At 48.5% G+C, this 10,520-nt stretch overlaps 2 protein-coding genes across 2 annotated transcripts; both read left to right on the top strand.

Moving 5' to 3' along the window:
* Window positions 1-2,529: 2,529 nt before the first annotated feature.
* Window positions 2,530-3,637, top strand: TREMEDRAFT_64918 (uncharacterized protein; the record flags this gene model as incomplete). Its single annotated transcript, XM_007007089.1, has 3 exons — window positions 2,530-2,969; window positions 3,046-3,127; window positions 3,188-3,637. 3 exons carry the CDS (start codon window positions 2,530-2,532, stop codon window positions 3,635-3,637), a joined length of 972 nt encoding a protein of 323 aa, XP_007007151.1.
* A 4,499-nt stretch (window positions 3,638-8,136) lies between these two features.
* Window positions 8,137-9,446, top strand: TREMEDRAFT_64917 (uncharacterized protein; the record flags this gene model as incomplete). The annotated part of the gene is made up of 5 exons (XM_007007088.1): window positions 8,137-8,198; window positions 8,583-8,986; window positions 9,007-9,125; window positions 9,170-9,305; window positions 9,349-9,446. The coding sequence occupies 5 exons, from the start codon at window positions 8,137-8,139 to the stop codon at window positions 9,444-9,446; spliced, it is 819 nt and encodes a 272-aa protein (XP_007007150.1).
* Window positions 9,447-10,520: the final 1,074 nt, after the last annotated feature.

The following is a 10,520-nucleotide window of genomic DNA, read 5'->3' as shown; positions in this document are numbered from 1 at the left end:
AGGGTGCTGAGTTGATTATACTACGGGGGAAAGGAGTTGTTAGCAATAGTCGAAGGTTTCAGGAGGAAGAGACACTTATTATTACAGGTAGAAACGAAGGTCTTGACGGATCATCTTAATCTGACATATTGGATGGCTCCCAAGCAATTGAATCCTAGACAAGGTAGGTGGGTAGAAGAACTGGCTAACTTCAGATTTACGATGATTTACCGTCCGGGGAAGCAAGCGACGCTGCCAGATGCTTTGTCAAGACGACCGGACTATCATCCCGGGATAAAAGGTATAACGACCGAACAAGAGGAGAACTTCGTCCAAGGACTACCGAAGTTCGACTCGAAAGATGTCACTGAATCAAGCCTGGGACACATGCTCCGGGCTTTACAAGGGACGAAAGAAGTTAGAGAGGAAGATCGGATCGAAGGAGAGGACATTATTAAAGGATACGAAGTGGATGAGGAAATAAACGAAGTTCGGGAGGGGATGTTAGCAATCATCTGCGATGAGTGTTCTCACCCCGAATGTATAGCTGACCGTCAGGAGCCAAGGCAAGTTGAAGAGTTTCGACGACGATCGCGACATGGGATGTTCGTAAATCCGTCGTGGTCGGTAAGAGGTTTTCTACGGTTTGACGGACGAGTATATGTTCCGAATATCGAAGAGATGCGAGTAAAAATTTTGAAATCCAGACATGATTCGGTATTGGCCGGTCATCCTGGAGTTACGAAGACATTAGAATTAGTGCTCAGAGATTACATCTGGAATGGAGTCAGGAAGGATGTCGAAGACTACGTTGGAGGTTGTGTGGTTTGTCAGAGAGCTAAAACGAACAGACAGAAACCTCAGGGAGCACTGAAGACATTGGAAGTAGCGGAGAAGCCCTGGTCTAGTATTTCAATGGACTTCGTTGAAGAACTTCCTGAGTCAGATGGTTTCAACTCGATTTTGGTTATTGTTGACCGGTTGACGAAGTGGGCGATGTTCCTACCAACGACGACGAACCTCACAGCAGGGGGGCTAGCTGATTTGGTCATCGAACATGTGGTGGCTCAACATGGACTACCAGAAGGTATAGTTTCAGATAGAGGAGCAAAGTTTACATCGAAGTTCTGGAAAGATCTCACTGCTAGTCTTGGTATAAGACTAAATCTCTCCACTGCGTATCATCCACAGACTGATGGGCAGACTGAACGAACAAATCAAGCTTTGGAAATGTATCTACGGGTATTCGCCTCTTATCAGCAGGACGATTGGGCGAAGTTATTGCCAAAGGCTAGCTTCGCGTATAATAACACGATTCACTCGGCCATCGGGATGAGCCCGTTCTTCGCGAATTTCGGGTACCACCCACGATGGACAGACGAGATTAAGGAATCTGAAGTAGAAGTTCCTGTTGCTCGAGCAGTTGTTACTGATCTACAGGAGGTACACAAACGATGTGTTGAGGGCATTAGACTAGCCAATGAGAGATACTCCGAAGCGTATGACCAAAGGCGCTCAGCAACACCAATTTTCGAAGTTGGAAGCAAAGTAATGTTATCCCTAGAGAATATTAGAACTAAGAGACCTAGTAAGAAGTTAGATGCTAAACAAGCAGGGCCGTACGAAGTTATTGAACGCATTGGTACTCATGCGTGTAGGTTGAAGTTGCCAGCCTCGATGGCCAAGTTGCATGATGTGTTTCATGTGTCGTTGTTAAGGAAGTTCCAACCAACGAACTTCGTGGGGCAGGAGGCAGAACTTCCTGATCCGGTCGAAGTTGATGACGCAGGAGAATCGTGGGAAGTCAAGAACATTTTAGACTCTAGGATAAATAGGAGATCTGGGAAGGTCGAGTATTTAGTAGAGTGGCTGGGATTTGAGGGAACTGATGATGCTGTCTCTTGGGAACCGAAGGAAAACGTTGATGGTGCAGATGAAATTCTTACCGAGTTCCACGAACGATATCCTGAGAAACCGAAGGAAAGTTTAGTTCGTCGAGCTCGTGCTCGACGAACTTAGGGACTGTGCAAGACTGATACATGGGACAAGAAGTTATACAATCGCTAAGTTTTATTTTTCTCTTCATCTACAAGAATGTCAATATCGTCCATTACCATTCTCCCTTTTCCTTTACCACGACTCCATCTTCTACTATCATCCCACCGTGAGTGGGCTCCCTCAGTATCAGTAAGCTCTTCACGGGCCACCACTAACAACGGATCATTTCTTATCACGTTTCTCATCCGCCAGTTAGCATCCCAGAACGTCTCACTAGCTGCACGAACTTCATCCCTCAGTCCTTGAGTGCTGGGTCCAGCAACCGCAACACCAGTCAGATCACGCTCCTTTCGCCCGATGGTATCATTGATCTCTCCCCAGAGTTTATGGCCGAAGATAGCGTGACGGCCAGTACGAAGGAGAGTTTCATTCCATTCGAGCAACAAACTATGAGTGGCAGATCCGATATGAGAACTCTTTTTCGATAAGTTCCGGGTTAAAAGACGAATTTGATTGAGGAAACGACGAATGATGACCCCTTGTACGTCCATCATGTCTGCCGCACGAAGAGCCACCATGGTCATTGCTGCTAACCGTTTCTCTGTTTTCAAATTGTCCATGGTGAGAACTTCGACTAGCTTTCTGAGGTCCGCGATAATTTCCTCTTGTGAAGGAGGAGGAACTTCCTCGGACGACGAGGACGACGACGACGATGGCGCGGGTGACGGACGAGGAGGCGAAGGAGGGGGAGGAACGATGAAGGCCCCAGGGACGACCGGCGACGGGGAACGAAGGTCGACGACGGGAGGGACGCAAGGAGGACGAGGACCACGAGGAGGTGGGGACGGAGATAACTCCCATAAGGGAGCACCAGGACGAGCAGCGCGGAAAGAGACCGAAGGAGGGAGAGGGGGAGGAAGACCGGGAAGTTCGTCCGACGGCGAAGGAGATGCTGTCACGAACACCGACCGACCAGCTGGCGGGGGCGACGGGTGAGCGACGGGCGACGGGCGGGAAGTTGTCGAGGGTTTCCTCTGCTTAGCAGGGGAAGGGGAGAGGAAGGAACAGACACCGGATGTACACGATGCACATCGTGTACCGCGGTTGGTCCCACAGGGACGGACACAGGGGAAGTCGGGGTGACGAGATTGTTCGTCACTGGAAGTTAGGATCTGTTACGTTCTGAGAAGTTTGATTTGCTCACCGGCAGCGATCGCATTCTTCGCCCTTGGGAGCCAGCTCCCACCTTCCAGGTTGGGCCGCGAGGAGGGCCAAGAGACTCGCCGAAGTTCTTACCGTTCCCGAACGAGGAACAGGCGAGGAAGAAGGGGCTTCAACCCGTACCCGTTTGCGAGCGGGGGTGGGCGAGGACAAAGCGGACGAAGAGGACGAGGACACCGATATTGGTGAAGAATGTTGTCGATGTCTCTTCTTAGGAGACCGAAGGATGGAAGGTTTTCTTGATGAACTCGCCTCTTTCGAGGGAGTCTTTCTCTTGGCCGGGGTCGAGGACGGACCGGCGACGGGAGCGGGAGGCGCGGAAGAAGAGGAAGGTGCCGACAGCGAAGGGAGAGCAGCCGACAAGGAAGAGAGACGGAGGCCAGCCGAACTGGCAAGGCGGCGGACGAAGGACGAAGGAGGAGCAGGAGGGGGAGACTGAACCCGGGACACTAACATCAGCCATGATACGAAACTCTTCGACGAAACTCTCAGGCTATTCAAACTCACTACTTCGAGTCCTTCGAGCGACGCTGGGAGGAGGAGATTTGACGAGTTTTCGGGGGGTAGACGGGGCCATGGTGTGTATGAAGAGATAAATTTGGTGGGAGGGTTGGTTGAGATGTAAGAAGAGGGTTAGAATTGAAGAAGTTAGGGGGGAGGTTCGTCAACTTACTGAGTATAAAGGGAAACTCGTTGCTGTTGACAACGGATAAGGGCGTTGCCGTCGTCAACGTCGTGTTTCATGGAGACCAGGATACCACGAAGATCCCTGGATACGACAGAAAATTTTCAGGCTAAGGAGTTTCGTACTTACACTCATGGATACTGCACTCACGAACAGGTTATTGGTTCCCATTTCCCATACATAAAATTCTTCTATCATTGTCATATCTTCTTGTCACATACGAATTTCCCCCGCGATTTTTCAATGACTACAAGTCAAATTACAAAGTTCGAGATATAGCGATCTTGTTGTGAGGACGGCGTCGTGGCCAAAGGAGGTCTCAGATTTTCCTGGAATTTCATTACGGGAATTACGTTGTCAGGAAGTTGGTTTGAGGAGAAGAGTGAGAACCGAACTTCATGCTGAGTTGTTTTCTTCCTTTTGGCGTTGATGTTCGCTCACGAGGACGTTCGCGCTCAAGGAGGGGGCGACTGTCACGCGGCGCCGCGTGACATTACCCTTCCCCATCAAACGAAGTTCCTTTGGACATCAGTTCGCCATCAACGACCCAGTTCGCATGAACTTCACCACCCACGAGGGTATTAGGAGGCTAACTTCGTCGAGGACGAAGTTAGTCATGTAGGAAGATAGGGGGATACGAAGTTAGGAAGATACGAAGTTAGGGAGATACGAAGTTAGGAGGATACGAAGTTAGGAAGGCACGAACTTCGTCGGGGACGAAGTTCGCGAGGTACGAAGCTCGGGACGTCGGGTTGAACGAAGTTCTGCGTTGACGAAGTTAGGGAAGGACGAAGTACTTAAGGGCCGAAGTTCCCAGAGATCTTTGACGATCTCTGGTTGTTGTCTTAGTGATAGAAGTTAGTTAAGCACAAAGTTATTACACCCAGAAGTTATTGTCACCTATTTCATATCTCGAGCAACGAAGTTGGTAAAGGTCGAAGCCCACGAAGTTATTGGCCGTCGGTCCTACGGAGTTAAGGAAGAAACAACCCTGTGACAGTGAACTGTGTCGTGACACCTCAATCATTCCACCAGCAATGACCGTCCTTTGACCATCAAGACCCCTATCACGTCTTAACCTCTTTACTCTACACATAACTCAGGACATCTGAGACCAACTACGGTGAACTACGACGGGAGAATAAGGTATACGGGGGCCTGGAGCATAAGGACAGCAAAGTAGGGTGAAGTTAGACGGAGTTAGGCTAAGCAGGGACAAAGGGAGCAGAAGTACGGCAAAGTTAGACAGAGTGAGGCTGAGTAGGGACAATGGGAGCAGAAGTGCGGCAATGTTAGGCAGAGTTAGTCGAAGGTGGAGGAGGATGCCGGGGACTCAGAAAAGTTGGACAAAGTGCGTTGAAGTACGTCGGGGCGCAAGAGGGTTGGGTGTAATGGTACTGGAAACACGATGACTAAGTCGCAGGTTGGGTCGAACTCGATGGAAGTCTTGTAGAAATCTATGGGTCTCTGGTGCTATGTGATAGATTGTGTTTCCTCTGCAATTGATGTAGCCAAAGAAGGATATTGAAGAATCAGCGAAGTTGGTACATTGCTGATTGTACTATATACTGTCTACAGGTATCCGTGTCCTCCTCTCAGTTCCTACTGCATGTCACGCCTGCGGGTAGACTGCGGTAGCAAAGGACTGCCTTGGGAACTGAGAGGTTTAGTCTCTGGCTCGTGGACCTTGGTGACTGCCTTGGATACTGAGGGTTCGAGAGGTTGGGTTAGAACCAACTGAGTGACTTATCAAACAAGAGGAAGGGGATTGAAAAGATACATTGCTGAAGAAGAAACTACAGTACTAGATAGGGTTTAAATACTAAAATCAGCCTTTTCCAAGAGGCTCGTGCAGACCTGCGGAATATGAGCGCTCTGAACTGTCCTGCACTGTCCTGCATGCATTGCCATGCATCCCACCGATTACCACTGATATCCTACGATGCCATATCTGCGTTTACCTACGTCTTACTATGATATCCTATGTGATGCACCATGAGTCGGTGACTTTGTTGAAGGTGGTCGATGAGGAACTATGAGGAACTATGCAGAACATAGAAGAGCTGCGAGAACAAGAGACTGGGAGATTATGCCTTACAAGGCATCAGAACAGAGGAAAGAGAAACTAGAGAAGTACTTGGAGCTTATGCCTGTCAGGCATGAGAGCACAGGAAAGATAGTCTTGGGGTTTATGCCTGATAGGCTTGAGAGCAGAGGAAGATATGAGAGTGGAGGTTTGAACTTGTGATTATGACAAGTCATTATTTGTTAGTGTCATTCATGACACTGCAAGCGTCTATGTACATACTCGGACAGGTGAAAAACCGCTTTTGAGCAAACCCAGTGGGGGAATCTCGAAAAGGGAAACCCGTCCCTATCTACTGCAGCACTGCCTCCAACTCCCGCTGTTCTCTTTCCTAATCCGTCGAATTCGATGGAGTTCTCTCGATTTGTTGTTACTCCGTAACAAGTTTTTCCCCCCTGTCTCAAGGATCCTCGCCGAGGATCCTGAATCCTGTAACTAGGTGATTCACATGGATTGCTCTGAGACACCTTTGGTGCGCCCTGACGTCACACCTACGCTAGTGTGACGGTTGCTATGAAACGTGTCACCCGCACAGACCTCCAATGTGATCGAGAAATTACTGACCAAGTCTCTTTCCCGTCTCTCTCTCTTCTTTCCTCCTCATTCCTTCTTTTCATCTTGTTCGTCCTTCTTCATTACTTATATATCATTGCCCATACATATCTTACTTATATCTTTGAGTATCATTCCAACTCTGATCTGTTTGTGTGTTATAATCCTATCATAACACCTTAGTATACTGTACATAGTCTTAGTAGATTCTTGTAGCCAAGGGGAGTGCCACCAAAGAACCGCTTCTAAGAAGCACTTCTAAGAACCCAAGATCGAACCACCTCTCAGAAGGGGTTCGGCGAGCTACTCTTAGAACCGGTTTGACGAGTTGCTCTTAGAATGGGTTCTGTAAGCGAACACCTAGAAGGGGGTTCGGAGAACCTCATAGAACTGGTTCACGACCCGCTTGAAGGTAGATTTGCCACCCACACAGGGGTTCTTTGGAAGAGGCCAAAAAGGATAAAAGGAGGCCTTCCGGCCACCTTTTCCCCCAAGGATCAAATTATCAAAAGTTACTTCACTTGACCTCAAACCAATAACTAGCTCACTTATTTCTTCAAGAAACTTGCACAACTTGCCGGATCCTTCCAAGTTGATTCACCACCTTCAACCAATTAACAAGTAGTGACTACTTCATTCCTTGTAGTCACACCCCTTGTAAACCTTCACTTTCCAATCGTCTTACGTCAGCAAGGTCAACGTAGGACGGTTCGTAACATTGTGAGCATGTCTAAGCATACTGTAAGCAATTCCTTTCAAATTCGATGTACTTCTTCCTATTTCTCACTGGCTGACAAGATTAGTTGTCTCCTTCTACCTCCTCTTGTCGAACTCGAGCCTCCACGGCGGCCCTTCTACCCTCTGCTGACCCGGACCAACTCATGTGTCTTACCAAAAAGATGAGAATCACTTCTCAAGCACCAGTCCCTTCTCAACCTCCATGTCATGAATAGTGATAAGGAAATCTGACTCATTGTCACGGCCGTCGAGCAACTTCTTCCTTCTAGACCGACGGTCGACGAACCTCGGCTAACTTCACGCTTCTGAGTCGATGTCTCACCCAACCAGGAGGGCGCAGACGTCGAAAGGAGTGTAACTACGGCGTACTTCGGCGTAGTTACTCTAACTAAGGCTTTGTTCTATTGATGGCGATGAATCTCGATGTATAGCTATCTCTATTTGTCTTTTACTACTGACAACAATCAAGGATCGCTGAAGAAGTTCAGCGATCTGTAAACTATCTATACTACTCCTCTCTTCTCATAGAACGTCCCTCAACTCCTGCACTGCCTCACGCTCAGTCCTCTTCGTTCAACTTTGCCGTACCTCGCCGTATCCCCGATATCCTACTCCGCTCACTTCGACTAACTTCGCCTAACTTCCCCTGTCCTGCTCTCCCTCAGTTCCCTTCCCCTAACTTCGCCGTAGTTCTCCGCTAGGCGGGGTTGTTGTGACTAATACCCTCCAGGATCTCATAACTTCGCCGTAGTTGGTCTGAGTGGTTCGGGTGGTGGTCGGTGATGGTGAAAGGAGGGTCGGTGATGGTGGTTGTCAGGGATGTTACGACGTAGTTCGTGACACTCATGCTCAGAATAGTGATAAGGGAATATGACTCATGCTAGGAACTGTGATAAGGATTGATGGAAAATATGAGTCCTGGTATTTAGCAGTTCAGCAGTGAGGCATTTAACGTGATTGGCTGAAGCCTGGAAGGTTCAGCAGTTTAGCAGTGAGGCATTTATGTGATTGGCTGGATTTAGTTTCCCGCGGTGCACTCACTTTGAGGCATTTATGTGATTGGCTAGAAAATCCCTCACACGCTTTTTATTTAGTACACCTACTTTAGTTTTGAAGGGTATAAAAGGAGCACATCTCCCCCCTCTTTCTTTAGCAATGTATCTTCATCTTGAAGTTGAACTTCATATTTGAAAGTCACCTAGTTGGTTCTAACCCAACACCTCAGTACCCTCAGTACCTAAGGCAGTCATCAAGCTCTACAAGCCAGAGACTAAAACCCTTCAGTACCCAAGGCAGTACTTTGCTACCGCAGTCTACCCGCAGGCTCGACACTCCATTGGTTGACGCTTCTCAGAGAGCTCTCAACACCATTAAGGATCGATATCAATCCGCTCCTTCTCGTGACCAACAATCGTCTTTCCTCGATGACCAGGTCATCAAGCAATATATCGACTTCGACGGGGGTGCTGGGCCATCTACCACCGGTGAGACTCCATCTCCTGCCAAGTCCGTCAAATCCGAGCACGGCACCATTGTTGAGAATCAAAATTCTCCTGGTAATAAGTCCCCTGTGCCCCCTTCTGACTATTCAGAAGGTCTTGTCGAGGTTCCCCACAAACTCGAAATCATTTTTCACACCCCTCGCAAGGTTCTGGTCAATGACGAACTTGTTAAGGCTCTGACCACTCAAAAAGACTCAGAAATCGGTGAGATTTCTATAGAATTCTGTGCGCTTCTGACTTGACAGCTACTCTCTGGGCCAAAATGACCTTTTCCTCTGTTTGTAAGGCTCTGAAGGATGAAGCCCTCAATCGTTTTCGCGAGACTGGCGGCATCAATCCCACTATTATGTGGTTTAGGAATGCCGTGAGTTGCCTCTCTTCCAAATTCTACCAACTTCTAACTGTTAGCTCAATCGTCTGGCACAAGGTTGGCATCTTTGCAACAAAAATGGTGCTGTTGTTTGCTTAGAGGGTGAACTTTGTTCCAATTGCCAGCGTCGCCTCGATGGCGGGGAAGATTTTTGCATTGGTTGTATTGGTCCTTGTGAGTCTCTCACTAAATCTTGTTTGAGATTGATGCAATTCAGTTGGTGGTGTTTGTGGCGAGTGCTCCGCCAAGGGAGCTCCAAAGTGTTTGGTGAAAACCAACAATCCCGAGTCCAAATTGTCACGCGGCGCCGCGTGACATTATCCTTTCCCATCAAACGAAGTTCCTTTGGACATCAGTTCGCCATCAACGACCCAGTTCGCATGAACTTCACCACCCACGAGGGTATTAGGAGGCTAACTTCGTCGAGGACGAAGTTAGTCATGTAGGAACTTAGGGGGATACGAAGTTAGGAAGATACGAAGTTAGGGAGATACGAAGTTAGGAGGATACGAAGTTAGGAAGGCACGAACTTCGTCGGGGACGAAGTTCGTGAGGTACGAAGCTCGGGACGTCGGGTTGAACGAAGTTCTGCGTTGACGAAGTTAGGGAAGGACGAAGTACTTAAGGGCCGAAGTTCCCAGAGATCTTTGACGATCTCTGGTTGTTGTCTTAGTGATAGAAGTTAGTAAAGTACGAAGTTATTACACCCAGAAGTTATTGTCACCTATTTCATATCTCGAACAACGAAGTTGGTAAAGGTCGAAGCCCACGAAGTTATTGGCCGTCGGTCGTAGGAAGTTAACGAAGAAGCAACCCTGTGACAGTACCAGAGATCGTCCTTACCGACTCTCCAGTAACTCGTGGGAAGATATATGTGGACTAGAGGAAAAGAACGAGAGAGAAGAACGGCTGAAGCAATGTCGAGGAACGAACAGGGGGATAATCAAGGTAACCTAGAACCTCGCGGTTCTAGGGATTCGTCTTTTCTCTCCCAACCACCTTCTGACGCATACTTGGGCGATCCATGGGTTGAGGGAGGTGATCAAGGGAGAAGATTAGAGGAAGAAGATGGGGGGTCGACTGGTGGAAGAAGTTCGTATACATCGCGACCTAGGGGAGGGAACTCACCGGAGAGATTTAAAGAAGATATTAGGGATGGGATGCTGGTGGAAATGATGAGAGCGCTGAGAGAATTGAAGGCGGCTGACAACCAGAAGAGTGAGGCTCTGACAGAGATAGTACAAGAACTTCGTCGAGGACAGCGGGGAACTAGAGAAGGGTCGGCGACAACTTCGTCAACTCGAGCGCCGAAACCGAAAGATCCGGACGAATTCGATGGGTCAAGGGAGAAGCTCACTGGGTTCTTGACTCAGTGTTCGTTGGCGTTGA

Source organism: Tremella mesenterica, assembly GCF_000271645.1.
Source record: "Tremella mesenterica DSM 1558 unplaced genomic scaffold TREMEscaffold_12, whole genome shotgun sequence".
NCBI lineage: Eukaryota > Fungi > Basidiomycota > Tremellomycetes > Tremellales > Tremellaceae > Tremella > Tremella mesenterica.
The sequence above is the reverse complement of the archived record's forward strand: the minus strand, read 5'-3'. Positions and strand labels throughout refer to the sequence as shown.